This window comes from Calypte anna, chromosome 5 (genome assembly GCF_003957555.1).
Source record: "Calypte anna isolate BGI_N300 chromosome 5, bCalAnn1_v1.p, whole genome shotgun sequence".
Classification (NCBI taxonomy): Eukaryota; Metazoa; Chordata; class Aves; order Apodiformes; family Trochilidae; genus Calypte; species Calypte anna.
Window position 1 is genome coordinate 10934423 of NC_044250.1, and position 17826 is coordinate 10952248.

The 17826-nt window shown below is 34.9% G+C and overlaps 1 protein-coding gene across 10 annotated transcripts in view; it reads right to left on the minus strand.

Moving 5' to 3' along the window:
* The window catches only part of SOX6 (SRY-box transcription factor 6), a 334845-nt gene that overhangs the window by 153775 nt on the left and 163244 nt on the right, over window positions 1-17826 (minus strand). For all 10 annotated transcript variants that reach the window (XM_030450938.1, XM_030450944.1, XM_030450942.1 and 7 more), the window contains one exon: window positions 9392-9481. In XM_030450938.1, the coding sequence (XP_030306798.1) occupies window positions 9392-9481 (90 nt within the window). The remainder of the gene's footprint in view (window positions 1-9391; window positions 9482-17826) is intronic.

Here is a 17826-nt window from a genome sequence, read left to right on the forward strand (position 1 = left end):
GACTATAATTTTTATCAGCAATTATTATTACTGATGTATCAACACAATTATTTAAATTCAATCTATATAGAGGCAGAATCCATGCAAGCATTTATAGTTTTTGTTCCTACTGTGCTTCTTCCCTAATTTCTGTGGCTTGGAGCTCCTCCAGATGCTGTCTCTGACTTTGTGGTTTTCTATGTGAGATCACATCTCCTGATCCATAGCACTCCCTGACTAACAAATTCAAATGTAAAAACAAAGAGTTACCTGTATATAATCTATGTCTGATAGCTTCACTGCTAAGTTTTCTATTCCTGCTAAACCAAGTGCTTCAGATTTCACCCATTTCTTGGGTCCCTGAGTCACTGTGTGTACTGAACTGTTCAGTAACTGGTGACACATGTGATCTCCACACTTCAAGCTGCACTTCAGATTCAGTGGATTTTCCTTCTCTCCCTCCCGCTTCATAAGCTAAATTATTTCAAAAACAACACAAGGTTTTGTATTTCTAAAGTGGTGTGCCTCCTAATTGAATGCAGAACACTTCCAAACTATTTTCCATTAGAGGCCCACTTTTTCTGATTTTAATGCTCAGTATAATGCCTTCATTGGCAGATTAAAATTGTTTCACAAGAAGTAAAACCTATTATTATATGCTTTTTTAGTGGTTTTGTCTTGTATAATGTAGGATGCATTATGTAAAACATACCAAATAGGATACTCTACAGACTGCTGCTTGCATGCTGCAAACAATCACTGTTTCACTGATAGACTAGGACTTAGCATCTTAAAATTCCTGTGGAAATCAAGTGCATTTTAAGTATTGAGTTTGATTATTTAATCAGACAACTCGCATTTTGCCCTGGTTAATTTGGAAGGCTGATAATATTTTACTCATAAAATAATTGTGCACCTGTTGTGACGGAAACCTATTCAAACAAATCTTAATAGACATGAGGATTCATTCCCAACATGAGTGTGTTAGCCTCTCATTACTGCTGTCTACAGGGCAACAAATTTAAACAGCTATTGAGAAGGTCTCAGCTTTTTCTTATCCACCTCTTAGAGAACATCTAGAACAGAACTAAAAATAAATTTTGTTAATTTATATAGATAGAGACCAAGGTAAATGTTAGGATATGTGCCTCAAACAAACAGTAATTTAAAGAAAAAAAGGGTAATAAAAATTATGTATATAGCAATAGGATTGCAGCGTGAGAGCTAAAGACAAGAACCATTTCTGAAGTTGCTTGGGTATATATCTATTGATTTTATTAAGACAGAGGGTAACACCTTCAGTGAGCTCATGGAATCAGGGAAGGCTATGTCTTTAATAGACTTCTCTTTCCGTTTCCTCTGTTCAGACAAATTTCCTATAGAAGCAGTTTTAACATAGAGCTCTCCATTTTCTTTATAATTCAAATACTTACATTAATTGATGAGACTTTTTTAGTGTTTTTGAAAATTTTCTCTGTTGGCAAATCATGTCAGAACAAAAAAAAAATATGGAAGGTGTTGCAAAGAGAGAAATTATGTACTTTAATTTTAAAAATTTTTAAATATTTGGGGGAGAGACAGATGGGAGACAGTGAGCTGAGACCAGTTCACTCACCAAGGGTGCAGTATTAGGAATGACCTGATGGGAGCAAGGGGATCCTGATTAGCCTGAAATCAAAATATTGTAGGCAGGAGGAGCTGAAAAGAAGGAAAATGAGACCAGTGTGGCTGGAACTGCTCTTCAGCAGAGAACTGTCAGATGCCACTGATCAGATCTGAAGTAAGGTGATACAGTTGGACAAATCAAGACCTCTTGAAAAAACAAAAACAAAAACAAAAAAACTGATATATAACATCTTTCAAATGTAATGAGAGGACAAAGACAACCCTTGTGTTTCTTCTGTTCCTCATTGAGTCTGGGCCTATGAGGCAGTGTTTGTATCAGTTTGCACACTACATTCTTGCTGTTCTCAGTTGTGAGTTTCCTAAATGTGCCTGCAGTTATTTTTTTCTGAGTATTAATGCTCCATTGCTTAAGTTTTACAGATTATATTTCTAAGTCATCTCTGGGTCCACAGTTCATAAAATTACCAAGATATTTTTACGTATCTTTTAAGAAAAAAAAAATAATCTGGTATCTTTGAAATCATAAGAATGCACTCATTACCACACAACATCCACATATTGAAATCCCACTTCAAGACAGACTCCCTGTCCATGAAGGGAGTTTAAAACCAACTAAGGTAACAAAAAAAAAAAAAAAAAAAAAAGAGTTGCCACAAAGATTCTCATTAAATGATGTCAAAGCCTGATATTGTTCAGAATAGAGATATTTTGGGCAAAAGGTTTCTTTCCAAATTAACTCCAAGAAAGGTGATGAGAGTGCCTGAAATGCAGAACAGCTTTCCTATATGGAATAAATAAATTTATTTTTACATTTCAACCTAGAGACAACTGAATGTAGTATAACAGAGACGATGAACAGTGAACAACCATTCTCTGTCTCATGTAAGACAAGATCTAGGGGACAGACACATGGTACTGGGTTCAAATTCACAAAATATTGCTAACTGCTGAGCTTATCCACACAGACTTTCCAGCTGTCTACTCAAAGGTTCAAAAGAGACTGAGAGACTGGACATGATCATACTGTCACAAGCCATTGAACCCAAATGTACCACCTCTGAATCAAGAAGCCCATTAATCATATTCTGTGGGAAACTGGAAGAGTATGTTGAGAAAATATTACTGTATATTTGTCCTTTCATTACACCCTTCCCCAGGTTATTCAGTATCCATACAGACCAAGTACTACAGGACAGTATGTTCTATCCTGACACCTAAACTATCTAGCACTTAAATCAAAGATTTCCTCAATATGAAACCAGTGTAACTCGATAAAGCACTCCTACAGGCTTCCACAGGCTTCCAATCACAAAATCTGTCCTTTCCATACTGTGTCTATATGCATCTTCCTAGATAAATGCTTGCATTCATTAATTTTTTAGAATTTTACTATATATATTTACAGTAACAAAAAGCCAGAAACACTTAAACATGCTGAAACACAAGAAATGGAGTTTCCACTATAGTTTTAGCAGTGCAAAGCCTTACATACGCACTTGCTTTTTCATATGAAATTGTATCTTTTTCTTCAGTAGGAGTTTTATCTTGCTAGAGATAAGTAAATTCATTGGTGACTAAGCTGGGATTGGAGTCAAAAGGAAATTTGTCCTTAATATCCAGGGTCAAAATGAAGATTCAGTAATTATTAAAGAAAGCAATTAATGCTACAAAAAAAACCCCTAAATATATATGTATACATGATGCCAAGAAACCTACCAAGAGAAGAAAATGGCAAAATTTCAAAGAAAAATACTTGTACTTCTTAGTTATTTTCAGCCCTTTCTCTTCAAAAATTAACTGGCATTTGAAAATAAACACACTTCAATATCATACATTTTCTTATCACTACTTGTACGAATGAAGAATGGGTCGAATTCCAGAAGGCTGTCTTTTCTAATGTGCCTAATGAATGTATTGCTGTTCCTTACTAAGTTCCTTATTATTAGCATTATCCTTCTTGTTCCTTTTTTTCACGAACCATCAATAATATTTCTTAGTACACTATTTGGGACACAGTTCCACAGAACACAGAGCTGTCCCACTGATTTTAGCTTAGTAGAGTTCACATATTTAAGCCCTGAATTTTTAAGATTAGAAACATACCCTGGCAAGATAAAAAGTATAGAGATTATATGTGATTTCATTAAGTAACTCATTGTGTGTCTGGAAATATACTGCATGCATCCTGGTTGATATTATTTATAGAACGTATTCAACAATATGGAGAACTTGATTTATGTGAAAGCTTGATTACAATGTAATTTATAGTTGTAGAGTTTTAAGAACTAGAAAGTAATAGTCATTAACTTTTAACATTAGAAGCAGGCATGGTTGTGATAGGTGCCACTAAAATATGACCCTCTGACCAAAAGACCAGAGCAACAAAAATGTTTACTTCTTTATTTTCTTTTTTGTGTGTGTGCACTAAGTACAGTTTTAATCCTGCCAGGATTATATGTACATAATTGAAATAATAGCACTCTGTACACAGGGTAGTCCCATTTACTTCCACAGAACTACCCTATGGCTATACAGTTCAGGGCATGACTGTTTAAATCCAGATACCTGACACTAGTATTTCATATAAAATAAGTCAAGATAATGTAAGACCACAGAGCTCAATCTAGTTCACACTAGTGCTTAGTCCAACTAATTATATCAGTATCTTAATCATAACAAAAAGATACAATGGAACAGGGTAAGTTTAACCAAAATATATTTTTTTAATCCATTACTTTCAAGCAAATCAGACTAAAGGGTTTGCAAACATTAACTCTTGAAAGTGTTTATGAAATATTCAGTCACTCAAATACCAAAGTGCTGCTTAATTTAGGAGGACAGCCTAGACTGGAAATGTAGCTTTTGTGATACATTACTCAAAATGCCAATGACCTGAGAAATAGCAAACAAAAATCTCTCTTTGGTTTGGAGGGTCCCAACAGAAAACCAAACATATCGCTTCATTGGATCGTGGTAATAAATACATTATGAAAAACATTTACAGCCTGTGGTATATTTCTAATCAGGACCAATTTCTTAAGGATTTGGGTGTAGAGGTTCTGGGTCACATTGTTTTGTTGGATGCTTTCATTGGTTTCACTAATTGGAACCAGTTGATCCCTTTTCCTGTGTATTGATTTTTTAAATCCTAGCAGTTAACAATGATTCTAATGTATCATAACACTTTAGACCTTAATCATATAGCAGAGCTTTTGCTTGTAGCTTTTGTTTGAGTTTTAATTAAGAAGACCTTGTGTCACAAAGCCTGAGCTGGGTTTTTAATTGCTAGTATGTATATCACACAGACTTCAAAAGAAATAAAATATGTTTATAACAGAGAGCACAAAGGAGAGCTTTGAAATGTCTATAGCCATACAAAGTGACATAATTAAAAACCTCTGAGTGCCTCTGTGATAGAAGACATATATATTTATTTATACATATTTATAAGGCAGATTGTTCTATACCCTTAGAATTGATGAGAAAGAAATTTCAGCAGCTATACTGCAAAAATAATTACTAAAGACTACAATGTTGTTCAGGGCTACAGGAAAATATCAAATTTATTTTCCTGAAAATGATCTTTCACAATTTTGTAAATCATGCACATTTTTAAGAAAACACAGAAACCATAACTTTCTTGAGAATTCATTCACACAGAACTCTCTCCAAAACTATTCCAGAAATGGATAACATGAAGCTAACAGATTCAAACAGTTGGGCCTCACTGTTCTGTTCCATTCATTAATGCAAATATACAACAATGCCCCTAGAAAGCACCTCTAAGTATCACCCCTTAGAACCTCTAAGGTTCTAATACCAGTGAGAAATACCATTTTTCATATTGTTTACAGTGTATGTTAGGAGACTATCAAGTGGGAGAAGTTGCTCTGTTTTGCTAAATTCAACATTTCCTAAAAAACAGGAATCCTGCCTCCCACCTATCTAGATATTCTGAAGCCATTAAATGTGTACATTTTCCATGAAGTAGGAGTTTTAGGCTCATTTTAGTAAGGAACAAATATAAAAGGGGGAAGAAGCATGGGAAACATCATGCTTCTGTATTGGATAAAGCCATGGACATCAATCACTATCCTTCCCAAAATAGAGTACACTGTACAAAGACAGCATGTGACATTCAAGTCACAATGCCTATAAATATAGATAGTTCCTGTTGTAAACACTGCCAATGGAAGCCAGAGAACTAACCTGCAACACAGTAGCTGGTGACCCAGAGTCATTCTTCTGTAAGACTGCTAGACCAGTTCTGACCCTTTCACGATAACATCATTGCTTAAGTTACTTAAAGACTGACCTTTCGTATTTGATCTTCAAAGACCCTGCATGCTGAGAAAGACCATTGCAGGCTATTTCAGTAGGACAACTGCCTGGTGCATGCGAGACTATGCTATTCCAGAGATTTATATTTGGAACAGAAACAGAAAACTTAAAACAGACTCTGTATAGTGATAAATGATGCTACTCTGCCTAGCTGTGGCTGCTGAAGAAAAGCTAGATAACTAAGCAACAGAAATAAATGGAGCAAGGGAGGGTGAGGACAGAACTCTAAGCACCCAAATATCTGGAAATCTAGGAGGGAGTCCTGACCCACTTTGTTCATTCAAATACATGGTAACGAGATTAGAATGAAAAGTATTTCCTGATCCTACGTTTTATACAAAATACCAGCATTGCAAAAGCCAGACAGAAGGCTAACATATTCCTTGTATACATTAAACAAATGCAATGCACTCCCGTGCTGGCAAATAGTATAAAATCAAATGATTTGCCTGGGCAGCTGTGGTGTTTTTTCCAGGTGAGCAGGTCATTTAACTCAGCTCAACCGCTTCCCAGACCTCTGAAAATCTGACCTGTGTTTCATTTATAAACATATCAAATGAACAAGCAGACAATTTTAACCACTGGAATTTGGCTACAAAGCATTCTGCCAAATGCTCCTCTGAGTTTCATGCAACCACCCTGAAGTCAATGACTTGTTTGGCTGGAATTCAAGGGAGATTCTGGACCGTTATCAATAACTGAAATCCTAATAAAGAAACTCAGAAAAAGCAGTTTTACAAATGAAGCAGACTATGCAAGAGTAATTGTGAACGGGAACAATCCCCCTTAAAGAAAAAATAAATTATTCACCCGTTTTTACTTTTGTATTGGCTTCTATTGTCTGAATTAATAGATATAGTTTATAATTATATCTTGATTAACACTATTGTGTTCTAAATATAGAAGGTAAAGCAAGAAAATACCAATTTTATTTGTTTCTGTCAGCCAATTATCTTTTCTTCTTGTCTGTGTGCTTCCCAAACATGAATAGAAACAGTTTGTGTCAGTGGTACAATTTTTTCTGCTTTCATCCTTTTTTTCTGGCACTGATTCTTAGTGAACTGCCTTCCCACACCCCCCAGCAAGATGCTAAGTCTTTCATCGAGGTGGGGAGGGCTGTAGCTGCACAGAGAGGAAGAGTATGTGCTCAGGTTATCCTTAGCAAGAACAACGCCTTCTCTCTAAAATAAACAACTCCCAGTAACAGTCAGTGCAAAGAGCAGTTCCTCAGAGGCCCACACCTCACTTTCTTACAATCAAAATTTTTTCCCTGATGACCTCATTTATTTATTTTTACTGCATTGCTTCACGTCTTTAAGGTAGGCTCTCTGTAATACGGGCAGAAAATCTGCACAAAAGCCAAAAACCATCAGCCAGTTAAATAAATTAATTTAGAATCTAATGGAAATTAAGCAAAAAAATTTTGACCTCTCAGAGATGATACGTTTTCAAAAGTAGTTCTTTCACATCTCAGCATGCCCTGCCAGATACCCAATTGGAAATTCATTCAGCACTACAAAAATGAGCTTCTTGATTTGGAAATCTACCACCATGAGCAATTAAACAATTTTATTTTAAAGCATGCTTCTATAGCAGATTAAAAATTCTCTCCAGTTCCCCTACTTTACTTTATATCCTTCTTGTAAACTGTTTTTTTCTGTTACCATGGGCTAGACTGTTGGGGATGGTTTTTTCTCTTTGAGATTATTTAATACATAAAAATGCTAGGATGAGTTAATAACAGATTAGTAGGTTGGTGGCAATTTTATCAGTTGGAACTAACCCATCTAGGGATAAGCCACATGAGTGGAGGGGTTGTGGAAATTTATTGACTTTCAATATGTAAACCTGGCAAGCCTAAAAAGGTAACCTTTGTTTATACAGATAAAAGGCTGTACCACCAGAAAAGGTAGGTGAATGATTTGAAAATTTAGCCAAATCTGAGTATGAAGTGTAGGCAGATGAGAAAAGGGTTAAGAGGAAGAACTCTACCCATTCACTCTACAGTGAATGTATATATACCATGAAAATGGGAGAAATCACACAAATTAAAAAAAAAAATAAAAATGTTTTTATTTAATTGATGAAACCTCACGAAAATGCTTTTTGTGCCATATAAGAAAATCAAGAACCTTATTCTGTATTGAGAGAGTTTCCACCTCTTTTAATTTTGAATCACTAATTACATTCAAGTAGTTTCTTTTTAAAGACTTTGCATCTATTGTGCAATTAAAGGCTAAACCATGTTTTCAGTGCTATTAAGAGACAATATGGCTTTAAATAGAATGTGATTTCAAGACATTCTCTTTTTTTGGATTTAATACAGCCAGTTTTAACATGTTAAAACTGAAACTATATTTCTGTCACATTACCATAGAATTTCTTACCTGCCTAGTGTATATGCATTGTCATAATTCTACCAGAAATACCCCACAGGAGAACCCAACAGATATTGGTCCTGAATTAGCTGAAGGAACCAATTATAACTTATTAAAAAGGGACAACCTTTCATCTGCTAGTATGACAAAAAAAATGGAACTACTTCAAGTTTCCCTGGTGGAAACATAAAACCACAAGCATAAATTTTCATCAAATAGTATCTTTTTCTTTTTTATCAGTATGATGCTTATGAGTCTTAGTTTCCACATATTTGCAGTTGCAGTTTAATAAAGTTATACCAACACAAGAAATAAATCTTAGATGCCTTGTGTAATCCTAAAATATGCCTTATGACCCTTTCCTGCAGCACTGAAAACCCCACCTTTTAAATTTGTTGCTTAATCAATAACGCTGAATTTCTTCTAAGAAATGGAATAATTGATGAGTGGGGAAAAACACTTCAAGTTTTTTACATAGTGCTTAATTGGCAAGACAATTTTACTTTTACTGGACTGCTGGCACACAAATCTTGAAAATATTGAAAAGTACTGTCTATATAGGAAATAAAACTTGCACTGGTTTTAGGAAGTCCTGAGTGGTATCCCAAATTCTTTCTCCATAGGAATAGCATGAATATGAACAAATATCCTTTTTATCTCAATTTCAAATCAAAGATTTCTAACAGTATTCACATACTTATTCCTTATAAGATCTGAAAGCTGTTTCTACATATAGTTTATGCAACAGAGAAGAAACTGTACCAAATACTACAAACTAGCAAGAACATGTTTCCAAGATGCTTCTTCTTCCTCTGGTCACAGAGATATATAGCTAATGCCAATGAACTAATGTAACTAAGCCTGGGTTTTGTGATACCATCCTTGACACTGCCTATAACTGACTGTGACATCCTCTAATTTATTTACTTGGCAGATGCATCTGGTGAAAGAGGAAAAGAGGAAAGCACCCTCTAGTTATGATTGTTGTTTCTTTCTTTTTTTTTTTTTTCCCTCAAGCCCTTTTATAATATATATGCAAACATTTAAAATGTAATCTAATGAGATACCTTTAATTTCTCCAAGGAGATCACTTGTGTTCAATTTTTCCATCTTCTCCTTCCAGTCTTTAGAAAGTAGCTTTTCCATGCAGGATGAATCTATTTAAAGAGAGGAAAAAAAAAATTAACAAATCTATTCTCACACATCAATAAAGCAGGTGCCACCTTCATTTTAAAACCTGTTCTCCTTGTTCTGGTTGTTCCATAGTTTCAAATGGAATTGAACTTGTAGCCAAAGAGAGTTGTCATTTAACTGTATTTTAAATCCAAAGTAATTCCACTGAGGTTAATGGAGTTACTATGGATTTAACAAGGGTCTAATTGAAAGAAAAACTGTTCAGGATTTATGCATGCTAACTGCCAATTTACATGCATAGATTGCCAATGTATATACAAGTTCTTTTTCATTTGAAAATGATTGTACACTCCAAATTATGCATGAAGATTTAGAAGCTTTTTTTGGATATTTGGCACACAGTGACATCTGAAACCCATTTTTATACCCATGTCAATGCAAAAGTTATTCATATAATTTCTCCATGGACTTCATAAAAGCCATGAAGAGGCCAACTCTACATACTGGATGTTCACAGTATCAGAAATTTTCTCAGTACACTAGAAACAACATGCAATGATTAGAAGATATGCTTTCATAATTTGAAGTTCAGAATACATTTCAAATCTTTGCCCTAATCTGGGAGCCCTTCTCTGGGCAAAACTGTCACTGAAGTCACTACATTTAGGAAAAAGTAGAAAATTGGCATTGATAAGTTTCATATGATCAGACCCCAATTCCCCTAGCAAATATGATAACAGACTTCAATAACTTGTAAAGGTTTTGTCAGTTCCTAAACGAAACTAATTGGCTCTGAAGTCTAAATTATAATCTAGAGCATCTCTGCTACAATGAGAGGCTGAGGGTGCTGGGACTGTTGAGCCTGAAGAAGAGAAGACTCCAGGGGGATCTTATAGATGACTTCCAGTACCTGAAGGGAACCTAGAGGAATGCTGAAGAGTGACTTTTCATAAGTGTCCAGTGACAGGACAAGGAGAAATGGCTTTAAACTGAAGGAGAATAGGTTCAGACTGGATATCAGGAAGAATTTCTTCAGCATGAGGAAAGTGAGACGTTGGAACAGACTGACCAGAGAAGTTAAGGATGCACCCTCCCAGGAGGTGTTCAAGGCCAAGGTGTTCAAGGTTGGATGAAGTCTTGAGCAAACTTGTCTAGATGAGGGCTGTCCCTGCCCATGGCAGGGAGGTTGGAGTAAATGATCTCTAAGGTCCCTTCCAACCTAAGCCACTCTATGATTCCATTTTTAAGATGGCAATTCTTATGGTTAATGTTATGATTCTGAGTTTCATAAATTCAAGAATCACTATCCAAATTTATAAATAATTAGCAAGAAAACTTAAACAGAATCGAATGCTTCTTTTTTTTTTCTGTTCCCAGTTAGTAACCATAGAATTCCATTCAACATTATGCATTTACTTTCCTTGATAGACCAAGATTCACCAATGACATCTATTCTAAATTCCTTGAAAGTCCTTAGGCCCAGTTTAGCAAGATATCTAAACCATTATTTAATTGCAACTCTGTTCCTAAGAAGAATCCTTATAAAGAGCCTTCACTACAGGACCATGTATCATTCCAGGTAGTGCTGAGTGTGTTGTTTCTTAGTGCATACACTGGGAACAGCCACACACCTGAGCATGTGAGAGACTCTCAGTTCTTGGAGATGAAATTATACACTTTCTAAAAATTATTATTGTTCGAAATTCTACAGCAGTCACCTGAGAATTAACAATGGGGTGTACAGGAAGGCACAATTCAGCCTAATGAATCCTCTGCTAAATTACTGGCAGATTAAGGCCTCAAATTCTCATGCCAGCAGCCCCATCAGATGCAGTCACACAACTGAAAACAAAAAGCAGAAAGCCCAGATAAAGAATGGCAACACAAATCACACCAATGCAGTGGGTAACAGCTTGTTCCACCTCAGAGAGTACTAAAAATACTCAGAGGGAGGAGAAGCATTCAAAGAGGTCATAGAAAAAGAAATTAGAGATTTAAGGAGAAGTTTAAGGAAGAAAAAGGTCATAAGGCCAAACACATTTTAGGGTGCAAGCAGTTTCACACTAAAAATTCGCATTAGCATCACATTTGAAACAAAAAAAGCCCAACAAACAAAAAAGAAAACCAGCTGGAAGCAAGTCAAACTGTAAGTATCAAAAGATCAAAGATCAGGTTTTAATTGCAATGCATTTTCACCGTGCAAGCCTCCATGGAAAGACAACACAGCTCGTAATGTTTTTGAAGTAATATTTCAGTAGCAAAGCTAATTTATTTACTAATTATATCTTTCTATGCAAGAGACAAAATTAAGGAGCTGTAAGTTGCGATAGGCAGTGATAAAATACTTGTTATATAATAACAATTTATTTTTAACAATAACAGGCACTTATTATTTTATGAGTTCTGGCCTGATAATAGAAGAATCAAGAAATAACCATCAATTATCAATAGAACATTATAATTTGTCCTTTTTTGTGATACCATCATTGGTTTAAAAAGATGTTTGTTTTTTTCCCCTGCCAAAATTTCAGACCCCTCATCCCTGAAAAAAAGCTTTAGAGTCTTATTTTGATGTTTGCTATCCGTTATGTATTCTGTTGCTTTTTTAAAAAGATCTTTTTGTCAATTCATACAAAGAAGAAAAAGCATTTGAATTTTTAAAAAGAAACAATCAGAATTTCACAGGAGCTGATAAAATGCTTTCCTCAAAAGCACTTGCTTTATATTTTCTCTTATGTTTCTTCAGAAGATCAGTGTTTATCTGTAATGTTCTTATATTACATAAGGGCAAAACACATTTCTTAAGACAGACTGAGAAAGAACTGGAAAGGAAAATGGATCTATATGTGTGTCTTCTTTTCGATATAATCACATTGCTTGTTACAATCTTTCTCTGCTTATATGACTGAAAAAGTCCTTAAGACTTTTCTTTAAACACCCTTATTCAAACTCCATGCTATAGATCTGACCCCACAATTTACAGCTACTCTATTTTGTTATGCAGAGATTACAATAACACACAAGGTGCCTTCTAATAAACCATTCAATTAAAAAAAAAAAAAAAAAGATATCTGTTAAAGCTCTCTGGAGGTTCTCCACATTAGACACAAAACTCAGTATAAAGACTCACACTTGAAAGGCATGTCTGCCTTCAAGTTCTGTATGCTGTGCTCACAAACATATTTTGAAAAGGTTTGTGAGTCAGAAAGAATTTTTCTTCTTTTCTGTACTGAAAATTAATTTTTACATACATATAAAATCTACAAAGCTATCTTCTGACACCAGTAATCTGTCTTCATCCATATTGATTCTTTTTCTGATTTGATTCATTATAGAAACAAAACATCCGCTCAGAATCCAGCACTGAACATTGAAGAAGCCCGAATTCACATCTGCACTGCATCAGCCTTCCTGCATTAAGGCTCTGCTTCAGCATCATTCCAAAACCTTGTGGAGCCTGACATTTTTAAAATTCAGGGGTATTCTTGTTAAAGACAATTATAAAAGAAGCAAAGAAAGAAATTAGCATTTCTACATTTTTAGCTCTTCGCACTGACTTTATAAACCATAGCTGGGCTTATGCAAGAACGTAGCATATTTTGTACTGATGGATGTAAGATCAAAATCATGAAGTTGCACTGGAGCAATTTATTACATTAACAACACACAGCTCCTCATCCTTTATATTCTTCTCTTGTAAATTAGGAAGAATTTTCTTTCAAGGACAGCAAACAGGTTAAGTGTAATTAGAGTGAGATGACTAAATGAAATCACTGAGTATTATTTAATATCATGGTTTATTATATACTTTGTTAGCAATTTTAATTGCAGACTAAAGGAGTTTAAAGTACTGCTAGAATTTTAGACATGACAGTTTTGCAAAGGTGAGTAAAAGGAGGATGTTAAAAGATAAATAAATAAGCAGGGGGGGAAAGAAAAAAGAAAAAGAAGAAGGAAAAAAAAAAAGACAAAAAAGCCTAGGTGTTAGATGAAAAGGATCTCTCCACAATGACAAAGCATCAACGAAAAGAATTAACATTTGTCCATTGGGTAATCAATCAGTCATGGAATGGATGGAATCCAGCTCTTTGATGCACGGCCGGTGATGAAGAACGAGTGTGTTACCTATCACAGCCAAGCTCTCGAGTTCTTCCGGCTGAATGGAAGTCATCTTGTTCCTATCAAGGATAGCTTTTGCCCCTGGTTTTCTCTTTATTCTACCTTTTTTTAAAATTTTATTTGAATTATAGTGGCCTGCACCTATCCTCATAGATTCTGAAGGACTGGTCCTTTTTTTATTTTTTTTCCTTTTAATTCATTGAAGTAGCTTTTTATTACTTTCTTTGAATACAGATATGGAAAAAAAATTGTTAATGCCGTGTGTGTGTGTTTTTGTTTTTTTATGGTAAAGTCATACATAAAAGAAAGCCTAAATGTGAGAGCACAGCAGCAAAACTTCAAAGCACTGACTGTCAGACATTATTATTTCAAATCAGCTTTGACTTTTTCAGACTTAATAAAACACTATAGTACAGACTGGCATATTTATAACACCTATACCAGTGATCAACTGAACTGTCTTATTCTTGCTACTGTGCAGTGCCTTGTTATTTCTTTTATAACAAGCTTCCCTCAAAACATGCTGTAACAATACTGCAAACTGATAATTATCAATGGTATGAGTTCTAAAACAGGACTTGTTGTGCATACAATTCTTTTTGAAAACATACATTACTTTGTGACAGAAGACAACAGCACAGTGATTTATTAATAATGATTGCAAATGCACAGCAAGTTCATAAACAATGCAGAAATATAATTCAATCAAAGGTATAGGTGACATATTTCTACATGCATCTGAACTCTCACATCTCAAGAAAAGAGGCATTGAAAAAGACAAGGCAAAGGAATTAGAAGAGAAATCAGACATTCTACAAGAGAAACTGTTCTAAAACATGATCATATCCTCATTAGTACGAGGATAAACTTCTTTTCTACATTTTAGATGAATACTACTACAGAATTAGTGGCATCTTTGTTTCTTTTTCAGAATCACCTAGTTATAACCCATTACTATTTGGTAGATATTACAAAGCACAGAGAGACTGTATTTTTGCAAGCTTTGGGACTACCTTAGTATATCCAAGTTCTTCTATCTCTAATTTTCTGTATTTTCTAAGATACTCCCATTACATTTATTTGCTTTCAGCTCTGCAGGAGGAAATGTGTTCTTTAGATCAGCCTTTGTCAAATGAGTTCATATACCTCATTCAAGTTGGTATCATGAGAAAACCAGCACAAGTGGAATTACTCTGTCATCATGTGTGAAATATTTGTTAGAGAAGAAGTTTAGGGTGTAGGGGGGGTTCTTGTTTAAAGAATGTTAAATGAGATTATGAACTTCTTGGGAAGCCATTTGTGTGCTTACAAGGCCTACTACACTGGATTGCCACTACAGAAGAGATGCTTTTTCCCCCCAAACAGAATAACCTACAAAAAAAAAAAAAAAAAAAAAAAAAAAAATACAGTGGCTACCATTTGGTTGCCCTTCTATGTCTTGTACCTTTGCACATCTCACTCCATGCTTCAAGGGTAAATTTACTTCTTTCAAGAGGGTGAAGCTAAGGACCTTACATCTAAAACTAAGAACAACACAGTCCCATCTCAAAGAGCACGGTTTGTTTCAGTAATGTTCATAAATAATCTTGATCAGAGTAGAAAAATCTAAATAAAATCAGTACTCTACAAATATTGCTGAATAAAAGTCAAGTATCATTTAGATTTACCCTAGCTGGTGCTTGTTACTTACCATTAAATTAAAATGCCAAGCCCATTGGTGCTATATTAGATCTGTTCATAAAAAATGTGAATTATTCAGAAAATTTTTATCTTAAATGCAGTGATGAGTTTTAATATGTGTTGGAATCTCTGATTAACTGATTCATCTCTGAGTTCATGACAACAGCTTACTTACATGCCTTTTGTGAGTACACTGCCCTGCAGATTTCCTTGAGATAAAGAACCACCTAGCATACAACTATCTCAAAAATATTTCCTGTTTTTCACACTTTGTATTATGTATTTTACAATTGTGCAAGCTCTAACATTTCAGTATCAAAAGGAAAGGCAAAAGGCCTTTTATAATTTTCTAACTATTCAAAATGAAATTAAGGACATTTATATTCATGATTTGAGAAATAAAAATTTAATTTAACATGACCATCAGAAACTACACTGCCAAATAGAACTCTCTATTCCTTTTTAATTCAAGGATGTAAAGTTTGTGTGATGTTACCAAAACAGATTCTTTGTAGCCATAGTTACTTATTTTTCTTCTATCAAATAGAAATTATCCTTTACTGTTTCCATAAACTTTGAATAAAACAAAAGGAGACAGTAACAGTACAAAACTAATAAAAAATCAGCCCGAAGGCTCAACATCCATAATTGCAATGAACTGCCACTGTCTCTTCCTCATAAGCAGCTTGGCTGTCAATAGAAAGGCAGGTCAGAGGAATCTCATCTCATCCTTCTTAATTCCTCAACAGTAACTAATTTTTGTGGTCTAGCAGAAAAGCATTCCAGATATGTTGTTAGCCAGAGAATTGATTTCTTTGGCCAACTTTTCAAAATGTTCTTGATTTAATAAGCTATCAGAAGCCAAGTCGTTGAAAACAAAAATACAGCCACAACATAAAAATGAACAACATGACATTTAGAACAGGAAAACCTGCTAATTCCTTTTGCTACTTTTACTGTAAATCACACACACATACAAAAAAAGAGAAAAAAAAAGGCAAACCTAACCACTCATAAATTTTATATCTTGCTTCTGTCATCAAGGAGCCAAGTAATCTTGGCCAGTTGTTTACTTCCTCCTCTCATATTGATTGGTTTCTATCCATCTCTTTATCTGCCTTGGCTGTTAAGGCTGTGATGTTTCTGGCATGGGCTGTGCATCTCACAAGGGTTTTGCTGAACACCTTGCACTTTTCTGATCAGGAATTAGAACATGGCTCTGGATTCTCTGTGCAGCCTGTAGGAAGTATTGTAAAAGCAAAAGAAATGGGGAAAAAATAAATAAAAATAAAATTTAAAGAAGCCTCACTAAATACAACTATTTCGAAAGGCAGTCAATCCAGAGTAGATTTCTTTTGCAAGAGAAATAATAGATTCAACTGAGATCTGGCTATCTAACATTACAGCTTTGTTTAGGACAGGGAACCAAGTAAACCTGCCAACTGCTGTACATTTTTTAATAGTGACAAGTTTTCCACAATATGATAAAATTAGAACTGTAAGAGCTTGGAGAGGTCTCTTAACTTTTAATTAAAACTCTCTGAGCTCACTAAAAATAATTAGATATTAAAATGTTCTGGTTTTCCTCTGAATTCATTTGCACTACTTGAATGGTCTAGATCTTGCATGAAACAACAGCCATCCTAAAGAGAAGCAGTGGAATTTAACTGGGGGTGATTTCCAGACCTGTTTCCTATGATGTGGCCGAGTGGGGGAAACTGCAGAGTCTGAAGCTTGTACCAGTTCTGCCTAAATGGCTTGTTGCAACAGGAACTCTCTAGTGCAAAGAGCATTTGTGTTGTGCTCGGTGCAAAACTCTACATAAAAAGGAGTTTGAATTTCATGGAAAGAATAACTAAGATACAGTTCTGACCCTGAGGTTTTTTTTTATTAAAAAGCAGAACCTTTAACCTTGCAAATGTTTTTGTTCTCTTAAAATAACTCATACAATGCTATATGCTGTGCTATTTTTAGAAAAGCAGCAAGAGAAAGCATGCTTTTCCCATACAGCAGGGCACTGATATAAACATCAACACAGATGCTCTACGAGAGAGAGCTGGACTTCTCAAGCACTTGATCATTCAGGAATGCACCAACTGTTTTATATAATCTCATGCCAGCTCCAGTTCTGCTCCACACTCTCCTTTGGGAGTGGCAAATCTTGTCCTGCTCCTAATTTTTCATTTTACTTGTTCCTCCATTTTTAATTTTTTTTCCCAGAACAGAGGGAAAAAGGCATTGTATGCCCAGCAATGCAAGACTAGAATCACTTCCCCAAACAGAGCAAAACTTTCAGACAATTAACCCTCCCCTCTTCTTTCAGATAAATTACTAAGTATAAAATGCAATCTGTTTCCTTTGTTTACTCAATATGAACAATTTGTAAATGACTCTAGGATAAAATTCAGAAAATGTTGTGCTAAATTAGAACCATTATAAACATGCTAATGACTGCTCAACTAAAACATGCAAGATCAGTGTGAAGAAATATATTTAGTTCCTGTGAAATACAGTTGTATTGCCTCAGAACAATTTGGTCACTTAATTGTATGATTATTTCAGGAAAATG